A 13,191-nucleotide genomic window follows, 5' to 3' on the forward strand; every position below is an offset into this window, starting at 1 on the left:
ACGCTCCTGCAGGTTGCAGCATTCGCGTGTCGGAAGTCAATGCGACAAACCCCAGCCACCGAGTGCTTCGACAACGGATATCATCCACCATCTCAATGCGCCATCCCTTACGTTGATAACTTCCACCAAACCCCCACATTCCTCTCACCTCAAAGCCGCCGTCATGGTGGTGCTTCTGTCTTCGCGACCGCTGGCTTCCAGGCTGCTGGCCAGGTCAACGCGAACGTTCACGCGACCTTCAGCTGTCAACCCCATTCCACGCGTTTCCTGCCATTGTTCAGGCAACAAGGAACAAACCAACAATGGGGGTACCTGGTTAGACCTCGCAGCATTCTCTAAGCACGCTAGAACATACGCGACAGCCTCACCAAAGCCAGCTAGCCGACCGAAAGCCCATACCGGACGCACGCCTGCCAAGCGCACCGCTACAACCAAGACGACCACCTCTACTAAGAAGAAAACCGCGAAACCTTCCAAGAAGAAGGCAGCAAAGAACTCCAAACCGAAAACAAGAGCCAAGAAGGCACCAAGCAAGACAGCTATTGCACAAAAAGCGCGAAAGGCACAATTAGACCTGCGCGCAAAAGCCCTGCTAGACGAGCCCAAACAGCTTCCTTCGACAGCTTACATGCTGGTATTGGTTGAAGAATCCAAAAATGGTGGACCCGTTAAGAGCAGGTCAGCTTCTGCGTCGCAGAGATACAAGAGCCTAAGCCCGGAAGAGCGCGAGGTCTGCGACAGCCTACCCGTATGTAATGCTATTACTGACTAGCTGTAGCGATACAACCATCAAGCGAACGAGAACAGGGAGAAGAACACCATTGCTTACAAGAAATGGGTCCAAACCCACACTCCCCTCGAAGTCAAGCAAGCAAACATTGCTCGACGACAACTGCGCAGAAAAGCTCAGGCAGCCGGGAAAAAGACGAGGTTCACCCCTATCCACGATGATCGCACCGTGAAATCTCGGCGTAATGCATACTCTTTCTTCTTTGCAGAGCGTCACTCGTCTGGTGATCTGAGAGGCATGACCGTCGCAGAGTCTGGTAAATTGCTAGGCAGGGAATGGAAGAATATGTCGGCTTCTGAGAAGAAGGTAGGTGTCCATGCAGCACCTGTTCTGCATCATCAACTGACTTTGTGTAGCCATACAACGACAAGGCCGAAGCTGATAAGACACGATACATTGAGGAGTACCGCACCGTCTATGGCCTTGAACCGTCAGCTCCACGCAAACGATCGACCGAGGCACTATAAGCCAATGCATATGTGAGAGGTCGTCGCCGGAAGTTCGCTTATGTTGTACAAGCGGAGAACATGTCCTGGTCAACGTTGTTCCGGCCTGATCTAGGTTGAACACACCGAGACCGTATCGTGTCATGTACGATTGCGATTGGGAGCGGAGTTAGTTTGAGTCTCGCAATGTCAATAATCTTTGTACGGACCACTAAAGACGGTTGTGCGGTTGCCCGGCGCTTCCTTTTTGGTCGGATGGTTGGGACTGAAGCGGGTGCATAGGTGCGAGCAGTCGCTTCTAAGCCGGTGATAAACGACTGTTTCTTGTTATGTACAGAAGGACCAATTTTCTGTTGAATACAATTCCAAACATACCTACGTTGGTATTGTTACATCTGGGAGCAGCCTTGCGGTCGACGGCCTCTAACCCATGAAGATCTGATGTTGCATGAGCAATGAGGTCGCTTTTCACTTGGCATATGATTTCAAGGGCGCGAGTCGTAACATCAGCACATGGCGGAAGCCACTAGACAGCGCTTTTGCCATCAGTTTCACCCCGTCTTCTCCTCGCTGGGCTTACCGTCCTCCTCAAGCATGTTCCTCCGACTCTCCAACGTGAACCACAGACTCCTGCTTGCGCTCTCCAGTGTCGTAGTGATACCGGCACCAAATCCTTGTAGTATAGCCACCAACTGTGCACGCAAACCATCAATCCCCCCATCAATACTTCCCACCCACCTCGTGCCTTCCATATCAAATATCTGTCCATCGATCCTGGCTCCTAGCAGGAGCAACTTCTTGATGCCATCCTGCACCGGTGGATCATAATATGTGGGCACGGCTCGCCTTGTTGGTGCTGGGAACGCAGGAGCTTGCGGCGAGAGAATCGAGAACGCGGCCTTCAAGTGCACAGGGGAGACAGCCGGCAATGTCAGAATCGCAGCTGCACCCTGCAACACCGGCGTCAGAGCATGCTCACCCTCATGTGCTTTAGCAGCTTTGAACGCAGCCTCGGAAAGCGCATGCGTTAATGAGGGATCCTCCTTTTCTGACGATATCCCTGACAAGCCTCCCATGGGCTCCGGTGGCAGGTCGCCTGGCTTAAAGTACTCGGCAATTCGCAGCGCGGGCTCGAAGATGTTCGTCTTGATAACCTGCAGCTTGATGTATTCACCAATTAGCGCCTCCGGCGGCGCCCCTTGTGCTGCAAGCTGCGCGTCAACTTTCTGAAGCGCCGATGTCAACTCGCGTCTCAACCCGACCCATTCTGTGGATTTGAGGTTGCTGTGTTGGAAGAAAACGATCAGAGGAGTCGTTTTGATGAGAGAAACATATGATCGGAGAAGCTGGGATTTTCGATAGGCCGGATTTCGGAAGGAGGGTGGATTAGCGGGCGGGTAACGTGTTAATGAGGGTATCGAGGCTTGTATTTGAGCGTCTGAGGGTGCTGGAGTGGTGGCTACAGCCGTTGCATATTGGCATCGGCCGCAGATGTATGTGTATTTGGAAGAGGTTCGCTCGACTCGGAGCTCTGCCAGCTGCGCCAGAGAGCGCAGGCGTAGTCGTGGTGGCATTTGGAATGACTACGGTGGCAGTCAAGGTGTGAAGGAGTCACGGCCCTGTCTACGACTCCCGTTTTCCAAGCTTTGATCCAGAGACTTCTGCTTTCGAAACGGTGCCTTCGGTTTGGAAATTTGGAAGTCCAATGCCTGATTGGGATACAATTGGCGCGCCGCTTTTAGAGCCGCTGTACCTTCCGGTTGTAGTCGCTGGGTCGCCAACATAATTTCAGATACTTCGGGTCTCTCGACTCCCACTTGCTGATCGGATACTACTGTAACTGACTCGGGGACATGCCCCAGTGTTTCTCACGAGCAAAAGAACAGACTCTGCTATTGCCTACCATGCATTGACAATCCGACGCTAGAAAGCCTTTCAGTGCGTATGCCGGAACATCGTCGAAGCGGTGATGGTACCATTAGCTCACATGCCGACCATGTTCTCAAAGAACTGACAGGATGTGACCACAGCTACATTGCTCTCACATAGTATAATGATGAATCCAATTTCTCTTCAATACCACCTGGGAGTATACGTCGGCCACCTACTCAGCTCACCCCTATACTTCTCGAGTACCTTGCTCTTCGAATCAAAATCAACTCCTGCGCTTTTGAGCTTCTTATAATCGACTTCTCCATCCACATACTCAGCATCGTATTGAATCTCTTCTTTCCACGCCTCCACCATCTCTTTCACATCCTGCGGCAACAAGATCTTAGTTCTTCCCTGCCACCACACCGGACTCGCTACAAAGGCAAGCATCACCCTCGGCTCGTCTGTCAAGTTTGGCATGCCCGCGTGCCATAATCTGAGGTCCCTGATCACAAGACTTCCTCGCTTCGTATTCACCTGAACCGGCGGGCTATGCTTCCTCCGCTCCTCCACCAATACGGGCTTGATCGAGAGTATTTGTTCATCGTCGCTTCCGGGACTATGTGCTTCATGCGTAGAGACATGATGACTCCCAACCCACACTTCCGTCCCCCCGTTCTCGGGCGTGACATCCACCAGGCTGATATTGATCACGTACGCGAACGGGAAATAGGCGGGGTGTGCGAATTCACAATCCGAATGCACAGGCTGCCTGCCGTGCGGAGGCGCTCTTAGTGCAGTGTTTCCGTTGGCATAATGGACCACAGGCCGAGGGCCAAGGACCGCTGCCAGGATCGCGGCCGCGAACGGATTGCACCAGATGTCCTTGAACATCAGCTCTTTCGTTGGCGGAGGGGCTTGGTCCATATTGCGCGTCTGCTTGCCAAAGTTGAAATGGTGACCAGGGTCGGCGGCGATCTCGAGTGCTTCGGGAGATAGTTTGGCATTCAGAGTGTCGACGTGCGCAGTGTCGATGGCATTGTCCAGCACGATGATGCCATCCTTGTGTAGGAAGGCGGCGCCCTCGGCGATGAGTTCCAGGCTGGCGTTGCCGGATTGCCTGACATCCTCGGTGATGTGGATGGTGTGGATGTCTTGGTCGTAGACTGGTGTGTAGGAGCCCATGTTGATGAGATGGTGTCCTTACCTTCAGGCGATGTCACAGACAATATATGTGCTCACATTTATGGAAGGGAAGCAAATTCTATCATTGATCCAGAGACGACGTCGCGATATATAATCCAGAAGAACGAGTATCGAATCATAGTGGGAATCAAGCGAGGACAATGTCCCGACCAGAAAGCTTCCACGTAGCTTATCTTCTCGATTGCTAGCGTTGCATCGTGCATCATGGAGGGTGAGGGGTCAAGCCAGTCGTAGGGCAACTGTTATTTCTTCTCAGATGGGAAGCAGCTTTTGGAGTCGTTGCACGCAAGGACGCGTGGAGATGACCGTTCGCCGTTGAGGTTGCAAGTCAGGCATCGGGGCATTTGGCTCTCAAGTGCAGAATGCTCTGTGGAGCACAAGGTATACAAGCGCTGCATGTCACGTGGGATGACGTTTCGTTCAAAAGAATCTTGGAAACAACAAATCTGGCACTGGCATCGCACCCTCCTTTTCCACACTCCCACGAAAGGCGCTTTGTTGCAGTACTCGTCGTTTCTTCGTTTCTCCTAGGTGTCGTTTTCTGCGCATATTATTTGACGCGTATCGATTTCGCTCCAGAAGCTCAAGATGGTCTACATCCGACAGCGCAACCTCCCAAAGTTGCGCGAGTACAAGTACGCCGGCGTCGATAAATCCTTAGTATCCAAGTATATCCTCAAGCCATTCTACACCAATGTCGCCATCAAATGCTTCCCAATGTCTATGGCGTGAGTATGTCTACACTCTTGTAGTCGATCATCTTGTTGACTTGTGTTGCAGGCCGAATCTTGTATGTACTTTAGGTGTCGACAGTCTACAAGTGCTAATCCCCCGGACAGATCACCCTCACCGGCTTTAGTTTTGTGGTTGTCAATGTCTTGACCATGCTTTGGTACAATCCTAGCCTCGACACCGACTGTCCTCCGTGGGTCTATTTGTCTTGGGCTATCGGCCTCTTCCTTTACCAGACCTTCGATGCCGTGGATGGATCGCAGGCACGGAGGACACATCAAAGCGGACCTCTGGGAGAGCTCTTCGACCACGGTTGGTCTCATAGCCAGGCAAGGAGGTGGATGAGAAGCTGACATGTTGCAGGAGTCGACGCTTGTAATACCGGCCTCGAAGTCCTCCTTTTCGCAGCTGCGATGAACCTGGGCCAGTCTTGGAAGACAGTCCTTACACTCTTTGGCACAGTCTTCACCTTCTACATCCAGACCTGGGATGAGTACCATACCCACACTTTGACCTTGGGGATCATTTCTGGGCCAGTGGAAGGGGTGCTTACTTTGGTTGTGGTCTACTTCCTCACATATTTGAAGGGAGGGGCAAGTTACTGGCAGCAACCTATGCTTCCAAGTCTTGGCATTCCGAAGTACGGCCTTGTCCCAGACAATCTGTACCAGCTAGCATGGAACGAGTGGTATATGGTGTACGGGGGCGTGGTCCTGGTGTTTAATACCATCAGCAGTGCTCGGACTGTGATCAACGTCCGACGAGAAAGGGGCCAGGATCCGTACAAAGCCTTGCTAGGGTTATTGCCTATCACCGTCACCTGGACTCTGATACCGGTATACCTATGGTTGAACCCGGTGATCCTGCATCATCATCTCATCCCATTCGTCCTATTCGCCAGCATGGTCAACGCTTATTCCGTGGGACAAATGATTGTTGCACACCTGGTCAAGGACAAATTCCCCTATCAAAATGTGCTCATCATTCCACTTGCCTGGGCTGTTGTCGACAGCCTAGGCCCAAAGTTGGGGCTGTGGCCAAGTGCTCTAGGAGATGACATCTACCAGGTGGCGTTCATCTTTCTCGCCCTGGGCCTCGCCCTAGGCGTGTACGGAAGCTTCGTTCACGATGTCATCACCACCATTTGTGATTACTTGGATATCTGGTGTTTGACTATCAAGCATCCTTATGTGGAAGGCAAGGTGAATGCCGAGGTCAGTCACGACACCGTCAGACATCCATGGGTGGAAGGAAATCAGAACGGAGAGGCCAAGAAGTCTCAGTGAATCGGTCGACAGAATGGTTGATTTGACGGCTGGACGTTTGTATTCATCCCCTGACAGGACTTGGTTTGAAATAATGACTTCGATGCTGGTGACGAGCTCTCTTTCAAACGGCGGGCTTATGCTGTGCCGTCATTGCTCCTCAGTATCTCGAGCAACTTGATGTCTTGGTTATAATTAGTGCATTCTCCCCTATCTCCTTCATATTTTCCCTCTCTTCCCAAACGTGTTCTCATGTACCGGCCTTCGCCTTCGCTGCACAGGGCCAGAAATCATGCCATCCGAAAAACACGAAACCCCGTTCAAGGGCGGACAGACTAATTCCGGGTCCAACAAAGACAGTATTGGTACGTCGTGATTCTGCGTCCCTATGAGTTCCCGAACAGCAAGTTGCTAACAGAATCAAGCGCAAGTGGGAAGTCCATCGGGTGTAACGAAAACCAAAATGTTGCATATCGGTGAGATCAGGCATGTCGGCCAAGTCTCCGGATACGACCAGCACCCCCTTCCATTCCACGCTCCGAATCCCTTCCTTCGGCAGGCAAATCCTTGTGTCACTCAGTCGAACTCTGCGCAGGGAGATTCGAGCGGAAACGGCGGTTTCATGAAAATCTACGGTACGGAGACAGTCACACGGAGGCATGGCGTGCAGACATTCATGAAGCCGGAGGACTTCTTGAAGCTCTCTGACGACGGACGAAGAGCACTTGTCACTGCTGGACGGGCCGACAACCAGAACGGCGTTCACACTCCACCGCCGCCTCCTCCAGTGCTACTTCAAATTCCTCCTCCACCTCCGCCGCCTCCAACAATTCGATTTCCTCCTCCAGCACCTGCGCCTACGATCCACGTCGCCCCAGCACCGCCTCCGACATTGGCTCATATACCACCGCTCCCACCTCCGCCTACTCACAAAGTGGGATTCGTCTCGCTAGAGGGCAAGCACACCGCTGCACCGAGCCAAGCACCGACTCTGACACCGTCGGATTCGATCTCAAACAGGTCGGCTAGGACCAAACCTGCAACAGTCAAGGCTACGTTGGCGAAGGCAGCTTCTGCCATCAAGCATGCCAAGGGCGACAAAAGGTGCCAGCTTTGCCGTGAACCTTCGCAGGCACCAGAAATCGATGGCGTTCGAATATGCTCTGGTTGCGTTCAGTCGCATCGCTACCTGGCCTTGCAGAGTTCAGCCAAACGAAAATCCTCCAGGTGATGTAAGAAACTGATCAAGTTACTGGAGAATGCAGCGCAAGCGTGGAGGACGTGTCTACTTTGGGTGACAATTCCTCTTGGAGGCCGCCTGAGCGGTATCAGATCCGGGGCTCTTATGGGGAAGAAACTGACGGGATAGGGATGGGGTGTAGCCATGTGCCTTTTGCGGAATATGACTATAGCTGGTGAGCGAGGCCTCAACCGGTCTTGTGCAGGGCTTTGCTCTGACGAGGAGATCATGCACTGTGAACCAGCGAAGTGCTGAGAGAACATGGCATGCCACATAGCCAGGACCCTCTAGTGTAGCAGCTGGGCTTTACCCGAGCGCGTGGACAATCGACTTACCTTGTGTAGGTATCGGCGAGGCCAAGGGTCAGAGCGAGATGAGTACAGAAGAATGGCAGACTTCACATGAATTACAACTGAACACCGGTTGGCTTTTTTTGGCGGATTTCATCATTTTGTCTCCTGCTTACTGCTGGACGTAGCTGAAGCACTTTCAAGCCACATATTTCCCAACCAGAAAAGGCAAGATACCGTTATTGGCAGATATGTTTTTTGTCTGAATCACCGTCACTCCCCATGCATAACGGCTCCCTTGCCTGGTGGCATTCTATTTTCCGCGCACCAGAATACGACTGACTGCCGCAACGGTCAAGAATTGAGATTGCATTTAGCATGTCCGGTCCGACCGCATGTGAAAACATGGTCGATTAACAACACCACATAGCGCACCATCTTCCCTCCACTGAACTCATAATTCGATTTTCGTGGTCTGTCGAGACATTCCCCAATCACGTACGACCTTATTCGACGGAAAATACCAGTCGGAGATGGATCATAAGTGAGCCGCAGGAACAAAGTCTGGATTTGAATGCATCTAGTAGCCCAAAGCGGCCAACTTCTCTTTCGTCTTGGAATCGCTGGATGTCTTCTGTGCCTCGGCGAGTTGTCTTCTGGCGACCTTCTTTCTCTCGTAGTATGCGTGGCCCTTGACCTTTCTTCTCTCCTCGAGTCTATTTCATACACGTTAGCGGTCCGTTCTTTGCCCGCATACCGACCGAAATCAACTGGAACAGGGATGGAAAAGACATACCTAGCAACAACATCCTGGTATTTCCAGCCCACCTCGTGCGCCAACCGGCCGACGGTGCAGTACTTGCGGCCGGGCTTTAATCTGAGCACCCTCAGGGCCTGGGGCACAACCATGCGCTGCTTCTTGTCGTATGGGGGAGGAATGCCCTCGAAAACCTTCAGTCTCTCCATGGCGGCGGCGCCTCGGGCGGTCTTGTGTGGGATCATGCCTCGGACGGTCTTGTAGAAGATACGGGCTGGCGCGCGGAAATGGAAGGGACCACCACGAGTAGGGTTGTATCGGGTGATCTTGCGGAGGTAGGCATGGTACTTCACTGTTCATCTGCGTTAGTCGTGCTTGTGTGGAGAGTTGTTGCGGTGTAATGTCAGACGTACGCTTAGCACGGAAGAATTCGCCAGAGATGTTGAGAGCCTCGCATCGGACCACGACGATCTTCTGGCCGTTCAAGAGCTGCTTTGCGACGGTACTGGCGAGACGACCGAGGAGATGGCCCTTGCCGTCAATGACAACCTGCGTGGTGAGATTCAATGTTAGCCTTTGTCCGAACTCAAAGTGCGCAGATGGATTTTGTCGGCGGCGGACGTGTAGTCTTCGGACTGGTGGGAGGACTTACGACAGGCTCGAATGTCGACATCTTGCCCTCCGAATTATGGGATAATGATCGCAAGTTGGCGAGGTGTTGAAATTGGTCGTTGGTCGAACTTCAAGTTTCGAGACTCAATCCATCACCCGAGAGTGCGAAGCAGTTGTGTGCCAAGCCCCGGCGAGAATTCGTTCTTGGCAGGAATGATCACGTGCAATAGTGGAGATTTGCAGATCGGAGGCGGAACTCCAACACCTTGAAACATTTTCATGAAAAAGTCTCGTAGAGCCTCAAAGGTACGACACGAGCAATGCTGCCAGTCAATTAGTGGCAGGTCGAGTATGCTGCATTGACTTTGACAATGCTTACTGAGAGCTTTGTTGCAGCTTCTCTGACTACCAATAAGCCCGTCGCCCATGCCAGCGCCTCCCTGAAAGATGTAGGCATTTTCCTGCACGAGTTCCAGCCACAGAGTGCCTATCGCCATGGGTATAAGAAGAGCTCAAGCAGACCGGGCTGTGTCTCTATCAGCGACTCCCACATCTTTGCTGCGCAAGCTGATAAAGCAGTGGTGAATGTGTATAGCAGAGACCGCGGCAATCAAGAAGCCACGGTTCCCTTCCCCGAGAGAATACTCAGCCTTGCATATGCTCAAGGAGCCGCAATACTTGTGCTCGGGACCGAGGGTGGGAAGTTGATACTTTGGGAAGTTGCTACGGGAAGATTGACCAACTCATCCGCTTCGCATCTTCAAGCTGTCTCCTCACTATGCATCACTCCTAAGAATGAGTACATCCTTTCAGGCTCAGCTGACTCAAGTATCCACGTCTGGTCTCTGCTGAAACTTGTCTCGTTCCTGCAACCCACAGGTACTTTTGGATCTGAAGAGCCGTCGCATTCACCTGTACAGACCTTTTCCGGGCACAGAGGAGCCATTACCGCCCTTTCGTGCGGCCATTCGAGAATCAACACGAATTATGCTGTATCCACATCCGATGACGGGACTTGCTACCTGTGGAATATCGACTCATGTCAGATCCTTCGAACCCTTCTTCTTCCGTCTTTGGCCGTCTCGGTCACTATCGATCCAGCAGACCGGGCCGTCTACTTCGGTTGCAATGACGGCCGCATTCAGTCCTTCGAACTCTTCCGGCATACAGTCAATGATAAGGTCTCATTATTCACGTCGTCGCATATCCCACCTATCCAACTGCTCGCCAAAGACAGCTGGGTCGCATCTTCAGAGGAAATCGGTGCTGCGAACTGTTTGACACTATCTTACGATGGAACGTCACTCATATCAGGCCATCAAAATGGGGTCATCGTACGCTGGGATGTTGCAAAGCACCGGATATCGAACGAGATCACTAATCTTGGCCAACCTGTTACAAACATTGAAATGCTCGAGCCAGAAGGGTTCCCAAATAGGTCGAAGCCCAGATACACCATAACAAACGTCGTCAAGCCAAATCTTGAGCTCACTTCATCGAGAGACAAGGGCACCTGCGGCATTCCAGCGAAATACAACCTCCACATGAAGATCGACGCGCTAAGACCAAGCGAAGAAGACAATCTCTTCAGTCAGGCTATCTTGGGCCACGGCTTTCCAACAAGTTTGCTAGACGATGCTTTACGCTCCCTTGCTGTCGGGAATCAAGGAACTGCCCCTTCGTTGGACGGCAGCCAGCTTGGCAAGGTGGAAAGGCTCGAGGATGAGGTCTTCCAATTGAAGCAGCAGATTGCCGTGTTACGCAACGCCGAACACAAACGAAAAGATCACAAGCTGGCGAAAATGAAAGTGCAAGATGAAATTGACCTGGAGAAGAGGAAAGCATACTTTGAAGCCAAACGGAATGGAGATGATGGGGATCTGGCGATGAAGAAATTCGAAGAGAAAAAGGCTCTGCTGGACATCGAGAGTGAAGAAGACGACGTGGAGGTACAGATGGATGTGACCTGAAGCGCAGAAGGATTCGAGGAAGAATCTCAGTTGGAACTGAGACCATATCTTCTGTAAGATGTCGATGTCTCGCCACCTCAGTCATCAACGGCTTCAACTCTGCCCCTGGACAATGGTCTCAGCATATCAAGAAGGATGGCTCTGTGCCTCGAATGCTTCGATTTCAGGCTACCTCAGAATTCGCCGAGCAGACCTGACGACTCAGTGCGTCAGATTACAGGGAGCCGTAGACTAGAATTCTGGATCCCGCAAAGCTTACAAAACCTACTCCACTGCATGCAGCGCCGACGAGGATCCGAAACTGAGCTTACGGAGACCTAAACCTCAGATACCGCCCCTGTTCGGTGAGCTCCTTGGCTTTTGACGACAATTTTTCAGAATCTGCATTCAAGCTTGACGGATTCACTTGCATCTTCTTGGCCTCGATATCCAAAGAATGCTCTATCAAGAACCTCAACATCCATCCATCCAGTTTATGTGTTCCTGACTCTGTCGACAGAAGACACATGTCTTGGAAGACCAGTAGGCGTTCAATCTGTGTGTTCGTTAGCAGCGGAGCGCGCGGAGTGTAAATCCAAACACTTGGCCATTCTGATACGTACCATAGCAGATATGGCGGGCCAATATTGTGAGAGTTCCATAAGTGCCTCGAAATTTGTGTTGAGCTCCCGGCTGGCTGTTTCAAGTTGATCCAGGTCACCGAAGAGGAGGGTATGGACCAAAACTGACGAGGAAACTGTCGCCATGTGGCCAAGATTAGGATATACCACGTCACAACCTTTCAAATGCCGAGACTGGTACAACAAGGAGCGAAGGATGAAGCATTAGCCCTACAGCGTGTGATGTATGTACGATCGCTCGCAGATCTTGGCAGCTGGACTTCGAGATATCGAAAATAGAGAAGTGTCGCATAGTGATGATATGCCAGGTGTATTGAGATCAAAAGCCCACCTAGGCCTCTTTTCTGTTGTCGACGGAGATTTTCATGATTCATCTGAGCATCAATCGGCAGCTTCTGTTTCCAATCTTCCAGATTCCCGGCAAGTTGCTCGACCTGTTGGTCCAAGTTGATGGTATGAGTTTCACCATTAGCGGCAAGGCGGTTGATATTGTGAATCGGTCCAAAAAGCGGGACAAGTGTTATCATCTGGGCCCATATTCCATGGTCTAGCGGATCAACGATGGCGAGTTGCTCAGAATGTAACGACATAAATGTCCTGTCGTTGATGGGGAGCTCTATCTTCGCTTTGACACCCTTCAATTGGCTGTGGAGTCCCTGCCCGGAGATGCACCACATGTCAGTCATATATAGTGACCACCAAACCCGTCGCCTTATCTCACGATCGATGACAGAGCCTTCTGGAAAAGGAGAGTTCAGGCTCATGATCTCAGCCAGGGCGGTGGCGATACCTGACACGAGCCATTAGCAGCTGATGCATCCAACATCCATCCCCTCGGCAATGGGCCAACGGTTTAGGAACGTACGGAAGAATAGTGCTTCCGATGCACTATCGCCGTGGCCAACACTCAACATCGCAACCAAGATGCAAGCCTGGATGTTCTCGAGACAAATGTTCGAGATATCCGCCTGCAGCAGCCGCTTCGATTCCGCTGCCCAGCTAGAGCCTTGACCACGGATATAGGGATTTCCTGAGAATTTGCACCCGATGGCACAGACGGCGTACAACAAAGCTTCATTGAGGCTGCCGTTGCGTACCTGTGACCGAAGAGTAGCCTGGTGGAAGATGCTATGGGGTCTACCACAGAACTTGTCCAAGTAGTGGTCAACAAGCTCAATGGCCGTCCCGTGGGATAGATCTGATTTGGGTTTTACCTGACGTTCAGGTGGCTGTGAGAACTGTCTGCAAGTGCCCACGGTAGCAGATGGTCGAGGAACTAGGGGTCGCTCGCCCACAAGCTGAATCTGCATTCCTTCGCAAATCAGTTGTCTTTGGTTGCACGAAGCACAAGCTTCACTGGCATCGTGGCGGGTACATCGGCGTTTTGCTCG

The 13,191-nt window shown here is 51.9% G+C and overlaps 8 protein-coding genes across 8 annotated transcripts; 4 read left to right on the forward strand and 4 right to left on the reverse strand.

Annotated features, from left to right (window-relative positions):
* The first annotated feature begins 41 nt into the window (after positions 1 to 41).
* On the forward strand, positions 42 to 1,672 carry PV05_07865 (uncharacterized protein). The gene is made up of 3 exons (XM_013457334.1): positions 42 to 730; positions 779 to 1,096; positions 1,147 to 1,672. Exons 1-3 carry the CDS (start codon positions 164 to 166, stop codon positions 1,255 to 1,257), a joined length of 996 nt encoding a protein of 331 aa, XP_013312788.1. The 5' UTR covers positions 42 to 163; the 3' UTR covers positions 1,258 to 1,672.
* Positions 1,453 to 2,910, reverse strand: PV05_07866 (uncharacterized protein). Its single transcript, XM_013457335.1, has one exon. The coding sequence runs from the start codon at positions 2,808 to 2,810 to the stop codon at positions 1,788 to 1,790; it is 1,023 nt and encodes a 340-aa protein (XP_013312789.1). The 5' UTR covers positions 2,811 to 2,910; the 3' UTR covers positions 1,453 to 1,787.
* A 263-nt stretch (positions 2,911 to 3,173) lies between these two features.
* On the reverse strand, positions 3,174 to 4,511 carry PV05_07867 (uncharacterized protein). The gene has a single exon (XM_013457336.1). It carries the CDS (start codon positions 4,291 to 4,293, stop codon positions 3,310 to 3,312), a length of 984 nt encoding a protein of 327 aa, XP_013312790.1. The 5' UTR covers positions 4,294 to 4,511; the 3' UTR covers positions 3,174 to 3,309.
* Positions 4,512 to 4,902: 391 nt separating this feature from the next.
* PV05_07868 (uncharacterized protein) lies at positions 4,903 to 6,332 on the forward strand (the record flags this gene model as incomplete). The annotated part of the gene is made up of 4 exons (XM_013457337.1): positions 4,903 to 5,042; positions 5,095 to 5,104; positions 5,154 to 5,358; positions 5,410 to 6,332. The coding sequence occupies 4 exons, from the start codon at positions 4,903 to 4,905 to the stop codon at positions 6,330 to 6,332; spliced, it is 1,278 nt and encodes a 425-aa protein (XP_013312791.1).
* A 271-nt stretch (positions 6,333 to 6,603) lies between these two features.
* PV05_07869 (uncharacterized protein) lies at positions 6,604 to 7,542 on the forward strand (the record flags this gene model as incomplete). Its single annotated transcript, XM_013457338.1, has 2 exons — positions 6,604 to 6,676; positions 6,737 to 7,542. 2 exons carry the CDS (start codon positions 6,604 to 6,606, stop codon positions 7,540 to 7,542), a joined length of 879 nt encoding a protein of 292 aa, XP_013312792.1.
* Positions 7,543 to 7,941: 399 nt separating this feature from the next.
* On the reverse strand, positions 7,942 to 9,352 carry PV05_07870 (60S ribosomal protein L16). The gene is made up of 4 exons (XM_013457339.1): positions 9,251 to 9,352; positions 9,012 to 9,147; positions 8,638 to 8,950; positions 7,942 to 8,557 (listed from the first exon to the last, which is right to left on the reverse strand). The coding sequence occupies exons 1-4, from the start codon at positions 9,269 to 9,271 to the stop codon at positions 8,422 to 8,424; spliced, it is 606 nt and encodes a 201-aa protein (XP_013312793.1). The 5' UTR covers positions 9,272 to 9,352; the 3' UTR covers positions 7,942 to 8,421.
* A 197-nt stretch (positions 9,353 to 9,549) lies between these two features.
* Positions 9,550 to 12,377, forward strand: PV05_07871 (uncharacterized protein). Its single transcript, XM_013457340.1, has one exon. The coding sequence runs from the start codon at positions 9,582 to 9,584 to the stop codon at positions 11,178 to 11,180; it is 1,599 nt and encodes a 532-aa protein (XP_013312794.1). The 5' UTR covers positions 9,550 to 9,581; the 3' UTR covers positions 11,181 to 12,377.
* On the reverse strand, positions 11,488 to 13,110 carry PV05_07872 (uncharacterized protein; the record flags this gene model as incomplete). The annotated part of the gene is made up of 4 exons (XM_013457341.1): positions 11,488 to 11,715; positions 11,783 to 11,916; positions 12,015 to 12,590; positions 12,666 to 13,110. The coding sequence occupies 4 exons, from the start codon at positions 13,108 to 13,110 to the stop codon at positions 11,488 to 11,490; spliced, it is 1,383 nt and encodes a 460-aa protein (XP_013312795.1).
* Positions 13,111 to 13,191: the final 81 nt, after the last annotated feature.

Source organism: Exophiala xenobiotica (assembly GCF_000835505.1).
Source record: "Exophiala xenobiotica strain CBS 118157 unplaced genomic scaffold supercont1.5, whole genome shotgun sequence".
Taxonomy (NCBI): domain Eukaryota; kingdom Fungi; phylum Ascomycota; class Eurotiomycetes; order Chaetothyriales; family Herpotrichiellaceae; genus Exophiala; species Exophiala xenobiotica.

What these genes read in the sequence shown, in the direction of transcription:
- PV05_07865 (XM_013457334.1), top strand. Translation starts at nt 164, where the DNA reads ATGGTGGTGCTTCTGTCTTCGCGACCGCTGGCTTCCAGGCTGCTGGCC. An exon ending in TAAGCCCGGAAGAGCGCGAG is followed by an intron (nt 731 to 778) that starts GTCTGCGACAGC and finishes GACTAGCTGTAG; the next exon opens with CGATACAACCATCAAGCGAA. An exon ending in TGTCGGCTTCTGAGAAGAAG is followed by an intron (nt 1,097 to 1,146) that starts GTAGGTGTCCAT and finishes GACTTTGTGTAG; the next exon opens with CCATACAACGACAAGGCCGA.
- PV05_07866 (XM_013457335.1), bottom strand. Translation starts at nt 2,810, where the DNA reads ATGCCACCACGACTACGCCTGCGCTCTCTGGCGCAGCTGGCAGAGCTC.
- PV05_07867 (XM_013457336.1), bottom strand. Translation starts at nt 4,293, where the DNA reads ATGGGCTCCTACACACCAGTCTACGACCAAGACATCCACACCATCCAC.
- PV05_07870 (XM_013457339.1), bottom strand. Translation starts at nt 9,271, where the DNA reads ATGTCGACATTCGAGCCTGTC. An exon ending in TGTCGACATTCGAGCCTGTC is followed by an intron (nt 9,148 to 9,250) that starts GTAAGTCCTCCC and finishes CTCACCACGCAG; the next exon opens with GTTGTCATTGACGGCAAGGG. An exon ending in TACCAGGATGTTGTTGCTAG is followed by an intron (nt 8,558 to 8,637) that starts GTATGTCTTTTC and finishes TGTATGAAATAG; the next exon opens with ACTCGAGGAGAGAAGAAAGG.
- PV05_07871 (XM_013457340.1), top strand. Translation starts at nt 9,582, where the DNA reads ATGCTTACTGAGAGCTTTGTTGCAGCTTCTCTGACTACCAATAAGCCC.